The sequence below is a fragment of the Stylophora pistillata genome, chromosome 8 (assembly GCF_964205215.1).
Source record: "Stylophora pistillata chromosome 8, jaStyPist1.2, whole genome shotgun sequence".
NCBI classification, from domain to species: Eukaryota; Metazoa; Cnidaria; class Anthozoa; order Scleractinia; family Pocilloporidae; genus Stylophora; species Stylophora pistillata.
In genome coordinates this window covers 31,771,835-31,786,240 of record NC_142526.1, presented here as the reverse complement: position 1 = coordinate 31,786,240, position 14,406 = coordinate 31,771,835, and the positions used below count along the sequence as shown (strand labels likewise).

The window sequence follows — 14,406 nt, the reverse complement described above, 5'->3', positions numbered from 1 at the left end:
AAACTGTAATTTGGTTAGGCAGGGGACGTTAAAGAACCCACTCACGAGATTACTGTGATGTGCTCTGGCCTGTTTACTGGGAATTGGGGGGAGGGGGCATCTCCAAAAAAGTTTCCTTCGATTGTTTGTAAACTGCTGATGCAGTCCGGCCAAAGTCCCCCGAAAAGTGTTGTGATCCGCATTTGATCATATCCACATGTTAATTTGCGCAATATAAATATTAAATAATAATAATTATTATTATTATTATTATTATTATTATTATTATTATTATTATTATGGAATCCTCCTTCCACAAAAAGCTGGCAATACCAGGGTATATTTTCTCATTTTAACGACGCCTTTAGTCTGGTGCTACTCATTCATGCCCAGGCAGATATTGCGAGATGAAGATTAAACATAACAAGATATGTTACCCGTCGCTGAGGATGTAGTTTCTTCTTCTCCTTCGCGACAAAAAGTAAAACAACTGATAAATAAACATTCTGGATTATCCAACGAAAAAAACTCAAAAAGAGGCATTTGAAACGATTTAAACAAAAGCTAGAAGGCAACTTACCTATGGGAGTTGGAGAGACCACAGGTCCTTTGGAAAACAAAAGAAAACAACGTTGCTATCCAAAGGGACATGTTGTAAAACAAAAAGTATAGGTAAAAATAAATCTCACCAGCAGGAGCCGATGTAGTTCCCTCTTCTTCTCCTTCTCCATGAACTGATGTAGTTCCTTTCTCTTCTCCTTCTCCAGGAGCCGATGTAGTTCCTTCTTCTTCTCCTTCTCCAGGAGCCGATGTAGTTCCTGCTTCTTCTCCTCCTTCAGGAGCCGATGTTGTTCCTTCTTTTTCTCCTTCTCCAGGAGCCGATGTAGTTCCTTCCTCTTCTCCTTCTCCAGGAGCCGATGTAGTTCCTTCTTCTTCTCCTCCTTCAGGAGCCGATGTTGTTCCTCCTTTTTCTCCTTCTCCAGGAGCCGATGTAGTTCCTTCTTCTCCTACTTGTCCAGGAGCCGATGTAGTTCCTTCCTCTTCTCCTTTCTTAGGAGCCGATGTAGTTCCTTCTTCTTCTCCTCCTCCTTCAGGAACCGATGTTGTTCCTTCTTTTTCTCCTTCTCCAGGAGCCGATGTAGTTCCTTCTTTTTCTCCTTCTCCAGGAACCGATGTTGTTCCTTCTTTTTCTCCTTCTCCAGGAGCCGATGTAGTTCCTCCCTCTTCCTCTTCTCCAGGAGTCGATGTAGTTCCTTCTTTTTCTCCTGCTCCAGGAGCCGATGTAGTTCCTTCTTCTTCTCCTTCTTCAGGAGCCGGTGTAGTTCCTTCTTCTTCTACTTCTCCAGGAGCCGATGTAGTTCCTTCTTCTCCTTCCTGAGGAGCCGATGTAGTTCCTTCTTCTTCTACTTGTCCAGGAGCCGATGTAGTTCCTTCCTCTTCTCCTTTTCCAGGAGCCGATGTAGTTCCTTCTTCTTCTCCTCCTTCAGGAGCCGATGTTGTTCTTTCTTTTTCTCCCTCTCCAGGAGCCAATGTAGTTCCTTCTTTTCCTCCTTCTCCAGGAGCCGATGTTGTTCCTTCTTTTTCTCCCTCTCCAGGAGCCGATGTAGTTCCTTGCTCTTCTCCTTCTCCAGGAGTCGATGTAGTTCCTTCTTCTTCTCCTCCTTCAGGAGCCGATGTTGTTCCTTCTTTTTCTCCTTCTCCAGGAGCCGATGTAGTTCCTTCCTCTTCTCCTTCTCCAGGAGCCGATGTAGTTCCTTCTTCTTCTCCTCCTTCAGGAGCCGATGTTGTTCCTTCTTTTTCTCCTTCTCCAGGAGCCGATGTAGTTCCTTCTTCTCCTACTTGTCCAGGAGCCGATGTAGTTCCTTCCTCTTCTCCTTTTTTAGGAGCCGATGTAGTTCCTTCTTCTTCTCCTCCTCCTTCAGGAACCGATGTTGTTCCTTCTTTTTCTCCTTCTCCAGGAGCCGATGTAGTTCCTTCTTTTTCTCCTTCTCCAGGAACCGATGTTGTTCCTTCTTTTTCTCCTTCTCCAGGAGCCGATGTAGTTCCTCCCTCTTCCCCTTCTCCAGGAGTCGATGTAGTTCCTTCTTTTTCTCCTGCTCCAGGAGCCAATGTAGTTCCTTCTTCTTCTCCTTCTTCAGGAGCCGGTGTAGTTCCTTCTTCTTCTACTTCTCCAGGAGCCGATGTAGTTCCTTCTTCTCCTTCCTGAGGAGCCGATGTAGTTCCTTCTTCTTCTACTTGTCCAGGAGCCGATGTAGTTCCTTCCTCTTCTCCTTTTCCAGGAGCCGATGTAGTTCCTTCTTCTTCTCCTCCTTCAGGAGCCGATGTTGTTCTTTCTTTTTCTCCCTCTCCAGGAGCCGATGTAGTTCCTTCTTTTCCTCCTTCTCCTGGAGCCGATGTTGTTCCTTCTTTTTCTCCCTCTCCAGGAGCCGATGTAGTTCCTTGCTCTTCTCCTTCTCCAGGAGTCGATGTAGTTCCTTCGTTTTCTCCTGCTCCAGGAGCCGATGTAGTTCCTTCTCCTTCTCCTTTACCAGGAGCCGATGTAGTTCCTTCTTCTTCTCCTCCTTCCGGAGCCGATGTTGTTTCTTCTTTTTCTCCCTCTCCAGGAGCCGATGTAGTTCCTTCTTTTCCTCTATCTCCAGGAGCTGATGTAGTTCCTTCCTCTTCTCCTTTTCCAGGAGCCGATGTAGTTCCTTCTTTTTCTCCTTCTCCAGGAGCCGATGTAGTTCCTTCTTCTTCTCCTCCTTCCGGAGCCGATGTTGTTTCTTCTTTTTCTCCCTCTCCAGGAGCCGATGTTGTTCCTTCTTTTTCTCCTTCTCCAGGAGCTGATGTAGTTCCTTCCTGTTCTTCTTCTCCAGGAGCCAATGTAGTTTCTTTTTCTTCTCCTTCTCCAGGAGCCGATGTAGTTCCTTCTTCTTCTCCTCCTTCCGGAGCCGATGTTGTTTCTTCTTTTTCTCCCTCTCCAGGAGCCGATGTAGTTCCTTCTTCTTTTACCTCACCAGGAGCCGATGTAGTTCCTTTCTCTTCTCCTTCTCCAGGAGCCGATGTAGTTCCTTCTTCTTCTCCTTCTCCAGGAGCCGATGTTGTTCCTTGTTTTTCTCCCTCTCCAGGAGCCGATGTAGTTCCTTCCTCTTCTCCTTCTCCAGGACTTGATGTAGTTCCTTCTTTTTCTCCTGCTCCAAAAGCCGATGTAGTTCCTTCTTCTTCTCCTTCACCAGGAGCCGATGTAGTTCCTTCTTTTTCTCCTTCTCCAGGAGCCGATGTAGTTCCTTTTTCTTCTTCTTCTCCAGGAGCCGATGTAGTTCCTTCCTCTTTTCCTTCTCCGGGAGCCGATGTAGTTCCTTCTTTTTCTCCTTCTCCAGGAGCCGAGGTAGTTCCTTCTTCTTCTCCTTCTCCAGGAGCCGATGTCGTTCTTTCTTCTTCTCTTCCTCCAGGAGGCGATGTAGTTCCTTCTTTTTCTCCTTCTCCAGGAGCCGAGGTAGTTCCTTCTTCTTCTTCTTCTCCAGGAGCCGATGTAGTTCCTTTTTCTTCTCCTTCCCTAGGAGGCGATGTAGTTCCTCCCTCTTCTCCTTCTCCAAGAGTCGATGTAGTTGCTCCTTTTTCTCCTGCTCCAGGAGCCGAAGTAGTTCCTTTTTCTTGTCCTTCTCCAGGAGCCGATGTAGTTCCTTTTTCTTGTCCTTCTCCAGGAGCCGAGGTAGTTCGTTCTTCTTCTCCTTCTCCAGGAGCCGATGTAGTTCCTTTTTCTTGTCCTTCTCCAGGAGCCGATGTAGTTCCTTCTTCTTCTTCTCCTCCTCCAGGAGGCGATGTAGTTCCTTCTTTTTCTCCTTTTCCAGGAGCTGATGTAGGTCCTTCTACTTTTCCTTCTCCAGGAGCCGAGGTAGTTCCTTCCTCTTCTTCTTTTCCAGGAGCCGATGTAGTTCTTTGTTCTTCTCCTCCTTCAGGAGTCGATGTTGTTTCTTCGTTTTGTCCTTCTCCAGGAGCCGATGTTGTTCCTTCTTTTTCTCCCTGTCCAGGAGCCGATGTAGTTCTTTCGTCTTCTCCTTCTCCAGGAGTCGATGGAGTTCCTTCTTTTTCTCCTGCTCCAGGAGCCGATGTAGTTCCTTCCTCTTTTACCTCACCAGGAGCCGATGTAGTTCCTTCCTCTTCTCCTTCTCCAGGAGCCGATGTAGTTCCTTTTTCTTCTCCTTCTCCAGGAGTCGATGTAGTTGCTTCCTCTTCTCCTTCTCCAGGAACCGATGTATTTTCTTCTTTTTCTCCTTCTCCAGGAGCCGATGTAGCTCCTTCTTCTTCTCCTTTTTCAGGAGGCGATGTAGTTCCTTCCTCTTCTCCTTCTCCAGGAGCCGATGTAGGTCCTTTTTCTTCTCCTCCTACAGGAGCCGATGTAGTTCCTTCTTCTTCTCCTTCTCCAGGAGCCGATGTCGTTCCTTCTTCTTCTACTTCTCCATGAGCCGATGTAGTTCCTTTCTCTTCTCCTTCTCCAGGAGCCGATGTAGTTCCTTCTTCTTCTCCTTCTCCAGGAGCCGAGGTAGTTCCTTCTTCTTCTCCTTCTCCAGGAGCCGATGTAGTTCCTTCTTCTTCTCCTCCTCCAGGAGCCGATGTAGTTCGTTCTTCTTCTCCTTCTCCATGAGCCGATGTAGTTGCTTTTTCTTCTACTTGTCCAGGAGCCGATGTAGTTCCTTCCTCTTCTCCTTTTCCAGGAGCCGATGTAGTTCCTTCTTCTTCTCCTCCTTCAGGAGCCGATGTTGTTCCTTCTTTTTCTCCCTCTCCAGGAACCGATGTAGTTCCTTCTTTTTCTCCTTCTCCAGGAGCCGATGTTGTTCCTTCTTTTTCTCCCTCTCCAGGAGCAGATGTAGTTCCTTCCTCTTCTCCTTCTCCAGGAGCCGATGTTGTTTCTTTCTCTGCTTTGAAAATAAAAAAAAAAGAAAATAAAGTTGACATGAAATGGGACTTGTAAAAAAAATAGAATCAAAAGGAAAAGGACGTCTTGTTTTACTTTTATCTAAAATTTGGTACGCAAAGAAATTAATAATCTTATAGTCTAATGTCCTCGTTACCAATCGTAGATAATTGTCTTTCATGTAAAGGTTGTTGTCGTTTTGTTTTGAAATAATCTGTTTTATTTCTTCCCAGCCGGTCCTCCGGTGGGGATTTTTATCTGACCTTGTCCTTAATGAGAAAAAGGCAGCAAACCATAAGTTTAGTGTCAGGGCGATGTCATGTGATAAGCAAGGTCTTAGACCAGGTTTTCTTAATCTTTGGTTAATTCAGCCTCAATATTAATGGTTCAGTTTTTATATTCTCAAACACTAGTGATAAGAAGTCTTTAAATAATATTACCTTTGGTAAATTTCAATTCAAAGAATTTCGAGTTCTGAAAGCCGCATGCATTACTTGCAGTGGCACTTTTGGTAAAAGATACAATTGGTGCCAATTATATTAGTCTGATTGAAAGCCCAATTTCGCTTTTTTCAAAATTCAGCGTTGAAAGAAAGACATCTGTGTGAGACTTCGGGGAAATAGTCCTCACAAGCTTTAATGTTCATTCTCTAGAGCCCGATAAGGTCCATTGTTCATCAAACTCGCTGAATCTAAAAGTAACAAGATGTAGGCTTTTTGCAGAGAGTAAAGCACTTGAACAATTGTTGAGCGTATAGACTCACCACTAGAGGTAGCTGCTTTTGGTCCTGGAAAAAATTAAGAAAAAACAGGCTGTACATTCAATGAACCTAATTTAGAGGAGATACCTTAGCTTTTTATGATTGCTTATTTACCACTTTTAGTGATTATTTCTTTTTCCAGAAAGTGATAAAAAGACATTTCAATCAGATAAAATGCAATAGCTCTGCTGTCGAATGATTTAGCCCAAATTTTTTCCTTGTCCGAGGAGTTTAAGTCTTGTCTGTCCAATAAAATACTTGTCTTTTTTTCACTTCACTCGATTGATTCGGCTTATCTGTGTTTCTCTGCACCCATTTATGATTTCTAACGCGGGTAGCAGGCGAATTGAAGCCACCATATAGGAGACTCAGCCTGTTTTTTTTTTCCTTTGTTTTTGTCTTATTTTCTCAAGCTCGTAACGACTGTTTTATAAGTGCTAAAAAGTTATGTCTCCAAATTGAATCATACTATTGACAAACCAAAACTGCACAAACTATGATACAAAAAAAATTGTGTAAATCCCAGTGTGACTTACCAGTCGGGGCAGTAGGTCCTGGTGCTGGAAGAGAAAATAATAACTCATAAGAAAAAGGAATGTAATTATCATTATGTTAGATAAAGTACTTGTCAGATAGATTACATATCAGGCCTGTGCACATCAACATTTATTATTATACATTCTCTTACGTCATAGAAGTGACGTCATATCTACAGACAATAGTATTGTGCGCTCTTGCCTTTTCAAGTACAGCTCAGGAATATGCATAATAAAACAATTATTGGATTCGGTTTTCACATGATAGCGATAACTATCGAGGCCTCAGTACGTGTTATGCGCCTTAGCCTTCGGCTTCGGCAGATAACGCAAACTTTGGCCTTGATAATTATCGCTATGATGCTAGACCTCGTCAAATCATTGTTAACTGACCGTCTACACCAATCTATACTGGTCCCGAAAAGTTCGTAAAAATATACATACATCTTTTTAATTTTTATTGTACTGAGACCTACCAGCAGTTGAGGACTCCTCCTCCACCTCAATGCCAATAGTACCAGTTGCTGCAAATTATTTAAAAGTGAAGGGACGTCAAAGATGACTCATTAAAATGGTTTTTTGGGTGAAGACTCTTTGAGAGAGTATGCAGGTGCAAGAACGAATGCGATTCCTAGAAGGCAAACAGCTCGATCTTCAGTTTAGGTCGAAGGAGTCGTAGACACCGAAGATTGTAGATAGAAGGGATTAATTGGCTTCGCAAGCTTATATCATATTAGACCGGTGAAATCGATGAAGAACTGAAGCGAGTTAAAATGCGAATCAAGTCGATTATACCAATCGGAATTACCAGCACTCTTCTGCCGGAAAATTCTATACACGGTTGTGATAGAAAACTTACAGCTAGAGAAGTTTTTACACTTAAGAGGACTTACCACCTGGGTTAGTTACTGGTCCTGAAAAAGAACAAAGTTGAAATCAAAGGGAATTCTGACTCGCAGTAACGTGAATTGGGGGAACCTTGAAGAGCAAAAATTGATTTGTTTACGTTTTCGTGGAAATCGTTTTGTCCTTTTGTAATAACCTCCCAATATGTCAACGATTCATGAACGAATTACGACCTTTAAAGTACCTTTGATTCAAAAGGAAGTTTCTAGCTTGTGTGTTTATTGAAGACAGAAAAGAAATATTAACATTTTACACCTTTAAGAACACCATTTAAGATGACTGCAATAAAATTAAGTGTTAGAAGTCAATTATAAAAATCAGAGTAACTTAACCCACCAGCTGTGGTCGATCCTTCTTCAACTTCAATTTGGATTGTACCTATCACAAATGAAAAGATACAAAAATGGGATTTTATAACTGTTGTCAATACTGATATAACTTGAGAGCTCTTGGGGGAGGGGGGACGGGGTAGGGGGACACACCCTTTTTGACTTTAACGGGAATGTGTCACAAACAGGGTGAGGTTTTACGGGATCTTGAGCCTTAGAGAGGTAACAGATTTCTTTTGCCTAGCATATTGGGAAAGAACATCTGTCTGGACCCGGTGGAGTCTTAAGTAGGCCTCGACTGTTAGCAGCGAGGGCCTGTAATTATGTGCGATAAAAGAACACGCTCGTGATAGTCATCTTTAAGTGTGTCCAATCACAGATCAGTTACAAAACGTCGTTATTAGACGGTTTTTAGAAGGTATCTTACACCAATCACGTGAAAAATCCATTCTTGCAGGGTCGATCAGAACTCAGACATTTTATTAGAGCTAAATAAAGTTGTGAATATAAAAGTAAGTAACTCCTTTCAGTTTGTGGCGCCTTTGTTCCTGGTCCTTCTGCAGATCAGATATTTAAACACGTCACATAAAACAGGTCACATTTACCGAAACTTTCATGTAACATAATTATGACCGTAGTTGCATTTTTTTTCTTTCTATCACTTGGTCAGCCAGTCAGCCAGTCAGCCGGTCATTCTGCTGATTAGTCAATCATCGGGCCGGCCAGTCAGCGAATCATGAAGTCAGCTAATTATCTAGTCAATACGTCTGTTAGTCAGCTCGGTAGTCAATTATTCATTTTATATAACTGATTAACAGATTACTCAATCAGTCGATGTGTCACTTAGTCGTTCAGTTTATCAGCTAGTGAGTTAGTCTGCTTGTCTATGATTTCGTCGGTTAAGGCGGTTGATCAGTTGATCATCCAGTCAGTCAGCTAGTCATTCAGTTGGTTTTTTGGTCAGTTGGTCGGCTAGTCTGTCAGAACACTTGGTCAGTCGGCTCACGGCTCTGATCATTCATTCAACCGAGCAAAAGGTCAAATCACTTTCTGTGAGTCAATTACCTGTAGCGGTAGGACATTCACAAGGGCACGGCTTCACAAAGCATTTCATATAGTCTATGTACTCTCCAGGTGAAGGGCAATCCTCCACAATACAGTCACGGTTTCTTGTCATGAATCCCTCCCCTACTTGAACACTACATGGGGACCAATCACTCCAAGGACCATAAGTCTCACCGTGCACTATCCAGTTGCCTTCGAGTCGGGGAGAGAAATGGATACATCTTGTTAGAAAGAATATTAAACTTTTGATCTTTTTTCTTCACTTTGTGGGGGTGGGAGCGTGGGAGAGGATCTTAAGTAAAAGTTTTCAATCCGTTTCTCCTTGTCAGATTCTAAATAGCTTCGTTGCAGCATACCAATGGAACGTGCCTCAAGGTCATGCCTCACAAGAGTCGTCATCGCAGTCGTTTCTGGGATAAGTGCCCCCAAGATAGTTGCGCTTTCCTGCCGTACCCTTCGTTTCGGGCTTTATGACTCGTTCCCACCCATTATCATACACTTCTAGAGATTTAAATCTCAAAGAGAGAGAAGAAGGGTCTGGGAAAGAGTCGGCGAAAACGAAGTCCAAAGATTATATTTAAGCAGAGAAAATAAAGCATTTCCTCATACTTAATGAAAATTTTATATTTCAATTACATACTCTTCCCTACCTGCTCCATACAGGACAACGATATAAGCTAATAACATGATTTCTCCAGGGATCTGAATCTAAAAAAATCAAGTACTTTTAGTATTTTGATTTAATAACGAGACGTTGTATGTCTAAAATATGATGATGATAATAAGACGGGGACATTGGGATTTTTGGCAAATTTTTTTAGATCGGTTTTTCGGTTTTTGTGCTAAAAAACGTCGGTTTTTTGGTTTTGGTATTCACTGCAGTTTGCGGATTTTCCGTTTTAAAGCATTTGGTTTTCGGTTTTCGCGAAAAATACTAACGGGTTTTCGGATTTGATATCCGGTGTAGTTTTCGGTTTTTCCTATTTGACCTATTTAGGTTTCGGTTTCTCTTCGATCTGAGCGGCAATCACGCCCCTCCATTGATCTCGAATAGCCGCTAAACGCAAATGTTATTGAGAGGAATGCGTGACAAACCAATTGAAATATCGTAGGGATCCCTAGGGGGTTTACACGTCTTGAATGACGCCTAAGACTTTGACCATCCGTGGGTGTTCACGCATCTTGAATGACGCCCAAAACTTTGACCTTGCAATGAGGAGCACTTAGGTTAAGGTCGATCATTTTGCGAACCATGTCTTCCAACGTGTCAAACGTGCCGGCAACGGAAGAAGGTCAAGGACCTCAAGAAGCAACTGTGGATTGTGTGGTGTTTTTTTACGAAGGAAGGAAAACAAGTTTAGATGCAAAGTAAGAGAGGAAGAGAGAAGCCTGCACAAGCAGAAAAACAGTGTTGTGTTTGGTAAGTTACCATACCAATGTCATTATCTACATTACAATACCCTATACAGAGGGAGTAGCGTCCATATACGCACGTACGCCCGTGCGTACAGCTGAAATCGGGAAAACTTTTATTTCATTCCCTTATAACATTTGTCACAGTTACCATAAAATAGGACCGATTTTAAAGTTCGAATTATACTAGCGCGTGTGTTTTTTTCTCCAGTGCCTTTTCATTAATCCATTACATATATTTTTGATGCATTATATATATTTTAGGAAGCCAACGAACCTTTTAGCTTTAAAACTGTAGAGATGGGTAAATAAACAACTAACTACTGCATTTTCCGTCGCATTTATTTATAAAATTTATTTATAAACGTTCGGCGGAAATAGTTCGAAATGGCATTTCCGAGACGCTAAATTGCAAAATTTTCTGGGGGAGCATGCCCCCAGTCCCTCCTAGTCTGGGGCACCTTCGGCGCTCCCAATTTCCGCTTCTGTGCATACACCTTCGAAATCTCATGCTACACCCCTGCTATGCATATAATATATGGCTCGTTTAGGGCAATACAGACTTATAGAAGACTTATAGTCCTTATACACTTAGAATACGCGATATCTGCACCTATGATAAATTGGAAATTCGCGATCGGTGAGGGAGATTATGACTAACTATGGGCGTCTGTTCCATGGCGGGGAAGCAACGAAAATGAAAAAAAGGAGAGTTTCAGGGCGATTCACTCTTACTGGACCTCGCGAGAGCAGCTGAAATTAAGCCTATAATGTAAGCATATACTAGAAGATACGAATGCCAAGTCCATGTCATTCACAAATACTGTAATGAAATTAGTGTAGTTTACTCTGTATGCTCCACTTGTCACCACTGTATCGGATCGATCAGGGTTTTAATAACCGGGATGTGAAAATCTATCGGTTTTCACAGTTTTGGATGTGGTTTTCGGTTTTGATCAAAATTTTTGGAATTTTTTTGTCACAAACAACTCTGTATTAGTCCTGTCGGCAGATAACGCAAGAGAATTGGGAAATACTAAGTACATTTGGTATATCTTTTTTCGATTGAGTTTTTTTTTCGTCGAGTTATGCGAGTAAAACAGTATTTTTCAATGCGATACTTCACTAAAGTTCCTATATCCTTTACTGGAACAGCAAGAGTGTGATGGGGGAGGGGTAGGTAGTGCGCTGCCTGACCCCCACCGACATGCACGACAAATATAATTGCTAATTTCTATGCGGAATATCTATACCGTAAGAAAACTGACTAAATATTCTTTTTAATCGAGATTTTCCTTACATTTGCACAGAGGCGCCGTGACGGAGCAATTATCAATAGCTTTACCCATCTAGAAATTTTGATCAGATATTCATTTAAATTTTTTTTCTTTTAGGACTTCTTTACCAAGAAAAGTACTGATGGAAAACGCCACCGTTCATTGACAAGAAGATAAAGAAACATCCCTGACATCCCTCTATGCGCCTAACATGCCTGCTATGTCCTGTACCAATGGGGAAGGGATAGGCAAGGGTTCTCCTAATCCCTCTCCCACCCGACAAATATAATTTACAATAATGAAGTATCAGAAGCTTGTTTCCGCTAAAAAAATGCTGCTCAGTTTCAAGATACGTGTAAGAAGTTTAACGATTTTTAGCTGGAACTGTCCCCTGATGAAGACTACGGAGAGTTGTTTCCGTGAATAATATTATAGAATACCTTGTGTGCCTCTGGTATTTGTCTTCTTCGATCCAATTACAATTAGATCTCTCTTTTTTTTTTTTAAATCCGCCGAGGTTGTCTCTATTTTCCGCTCAGTTTTCAAGGAAAGAGGCACCTGTTGATCGCAGACCGGATGATTATGCTATACTTTGCTGAGAAGATTTCACCGTCCTCGCCACTGGGCATAAACTGGCTTCTTGAAATGAAGAGCGGAATCCTGTCTGACTCTTCGAGGAACATCCGTTTCCGCCGCCGCCGACGCATTTTTAATATGATTACACTACAGTTACTCGTATTAAAAAATACTTTCCATACATTTCGTGCTGGTGAATCGAACCTTTGTTGACAGGTAAAAGGATTAGCAACGGAAATATTCTTTTTTGTCACTCGTCAAACTCCTTAAACGCTCGAAAACTTATTAAGTAAGGTTGTAATTTCGTACAAAACTTGATATTCTGTAAAACGGGGTGTTTTTCTCCAGTCTTACTGAATATTTCTTCTACCTAACTATAATCGGACGTTTCTGGTTGGTGGAGTTTGTGGTTCTGAGGTTTAAAATGAAAAGTCAATTGAACTACCCGATAGAAATAAAGACCAGCAAATGCCGAACGGGGCTCTGCAAAATCAGACACTCCTTGAGGGGTTTTTGGAAAGAATTCCGCTCTGGGGGTGGCAAAATTTTGATCGCATTTGTATATGACTTAATCTGATTTGTTCTAAAAATTTCGCTGTCTCTAACAAGAAAACAGAGGAAGAGATTAAAGAAAAAAAATTGATTGAAATTTATATTGTATTCTGCCTATGGAGTTCGGGTATATCTTTAAGGAGGTGAAGTCGTTAAGATTTGTGATATAAAACTGACGGTATATGCCCGTGAGACTGCTTCAAATAATTAATGTACTCTTGAAAACCGCACGCTAAAAAAAATGCTTCTCAAATTTAATCGGTTAGTTTTTTCTAGCCTAAGGTCAGCATTACACAGTAAAACTGAGTGGCGCACGAATCATTTGTAGCAGCTAATTCTCGAGAAAAAAACTCTTTTCGGCGATTTTTTTGGCTATTTCTTCTCGATCCATTGCTGCATGTTGTTACGATTAGATGTATCTCGCTACATATGATTCAGCTGTGTGAAACACTCTCTCGTTTCTACCGACAAACCGATAGAGACCGCTTCAAATGATTTATACACTCTTGAAAACCGCACGATTAAAAAAAATACTTCTTAATATTAATCGGTTCGTTTCTTCAGCCCAAGGTCAGCACTGCACAGTGGAAAACTGAGAGACGCACGATTTATTTGTAGCAGCTAATTCTCGAGAAAAATAGCTTTTACCCTAAATATGAAATTATTCAGGGAATATCCACGTTTGTGTTCATTTAACTGCTGTCTCTACGCAAATAAAAAATTTGTTCTAATCATTTGAAAATTTGGTTCTGTTTTGATTGGTTAATTAACAATTAGATTATGGGCTTGAGATGTCTAATTGATGGGGGCGAAACTCGAATCAACTGGAAATCCGGAGCTAATAAATCTACTTGTTCACGACATGAATGTACCATTTTGTTAAAAAATAAAAAACAAAACAGGCTCATATTTTTTCAAATAACAATACAAAGTAAGTCACGCGACGTTCTTTTGTCTTCACGCGCTATTTCGTCAGGATCACGGCTGGAATAGATTGCGATGACATACCGTAGCTTATTTGACTGCAGCCCTTGTGATACGATGCCAGTAAATTTATACTAATCCTCCGGCGTTTTTTTTTTTTGCCATTTCTTCTCCGTTAATGTTTTTACAATGAGATGTAACTCGCTGAAAATGATTCAACTGTGTATAACTCTATCTTATTTCTATCGACAAACCAATAGAAGGTAGTGCACTACTAAAAGCAGTGCACATCGTTTCCCGGATCACTTTCGGCACTAAAACTAAAATTGTTCTATTTTAAGCTTTTAATTTGTTATTCCTTTATCTTTGGTACAATTGTGCGGAGTAAGATGAAGAACAACTTAAGCCGCTAAATTTACAGCCAGCCGACAGGTCTCGTTATCAACTCGGTGCAAACATGCAATCGTCGAATCGTCGAGATATTTTTAACAGTTGATGGAGGGAGATTAAATTGTAGGCTATTTAGCCGTTTGATGGTTGGCCCCAGCAGAAACTTCCCATATCGCCCGCTTAAAAAAAAAAAAATCGATAACAACGCATAATTATGCTTCTCTTTAAAAGAACAAATTCGCATCAATATACCATTCGTTTTAGCATCCGTTATTACCATCCGTTTTAGCATCCGTTTTTACCATCAGCATAGACGACACAGAGCTGAAATCAATCCAGCAGTTTACCTACTTGGGTTGCAACTTCTCATCCGACGCTAAGATGGACAAGGAAATAAACAACAGACTGGCAAAGACAAATAGTTCTTTCGGCAGACTATACAAACGAGTCTGGAGCAACAAGAGCCTGAAAAGCAAAACAAAGATCCGCGTCTACAGGGCTGTCGTTCTCACCACCCTCCTCTACGGCTCTGAGACATGGGTAACTTACCGCAGCCACATCCGCCTCCTCGAGCGCTTCCATCAGCGCTGCCTGCGCACCATCCTCAACATCCACTGGTGTGACTTCAACACCGATGTCGAAGTCCTGGAGCAGACCGAGATTCCCAGCATTGAAGCCATGATCCTGAAGCACCAGCTCCGATGGGCTGGTCATGTTTCCCAAATGAAGACCACCGCCTACCTAAGATTGTCATGTACGGTGAACTCTCCACCGGACATCCTGAGAGAGGGGCTCCAAAGAAGAG

General features: G+C 41.9%; 1 protein-coding gene and 1 long non-coding RNA gene across 16 annotated transcripts in view; one reads left to right on the top strand and one right to left on the bottom strand.

The window, feature by feature from the left end:
* The window catches only part of LOC111328849 (uncharacterized), a 33,710-nt gene that overhangs the window by 17,746 nt on the left and 1,558 nt on the right, over window positions 1-14,406 (bottom strand). For 12 of the 15 annotated variants that reach the window (XM_088731922.1, XM_088731924.1, XM_088731927.1 and 9 more), the window contains exons 2-10: window positions 9,120-9,177; window positions 8,470-8,661; window positions 7,412-7,453; window positions 7,063-7,083; window positions 6,646-6,693; window positions 6,170-6,193; window positions 5,637-5,660; window positions 669-4,877; window positions 560-586 (exon numbers count right to left, since the gene is read on the bottom strand). In XM_088731922.1, the coding sequence (XP_088588048.1) occupies window positions 560-586; window positions 669-4,877; window positions 5,637-5,660; window positions 6,170-6,193; window positions 6,646-6,693; window positions 7,063-7,083; window positions 7,412-7,453; window positions 8,470-8,661; window positions 9,120-9,156 (4,624 nt within the window). In that variant the 5' untranslated portion in view covers window positions 9,157-9,177. Of the gene's footprint in view, window positions 1-559; window positions 587-668; window positions 4,878-5,636; window positions 5,661-6,169; window positions 6,194-6,645; window positions 6,694-7,062; window positions 7,084-7,411; window positions 7,454-8,469; window positions 8,662-9,119; window positions 9,178-11,599; window positions 11,871-14,406 lie in introns of those variants that run through there. The other 3 variants (XM_088731923.1, XM_088731925.1, XM_088731930.1) reach the window with 3 other exon arrangements.
* Window positions 9,195-11,916, top strand: LOC148725870 (uncharacterized). The gene is made up of 2 exons (XR_015991264.1): window positions 9,195-9,889; window positions 11,277-11,916. It is a non-coding gene; the product is annotated as an uncharacterized LOC148725870 (long non-coding RNA).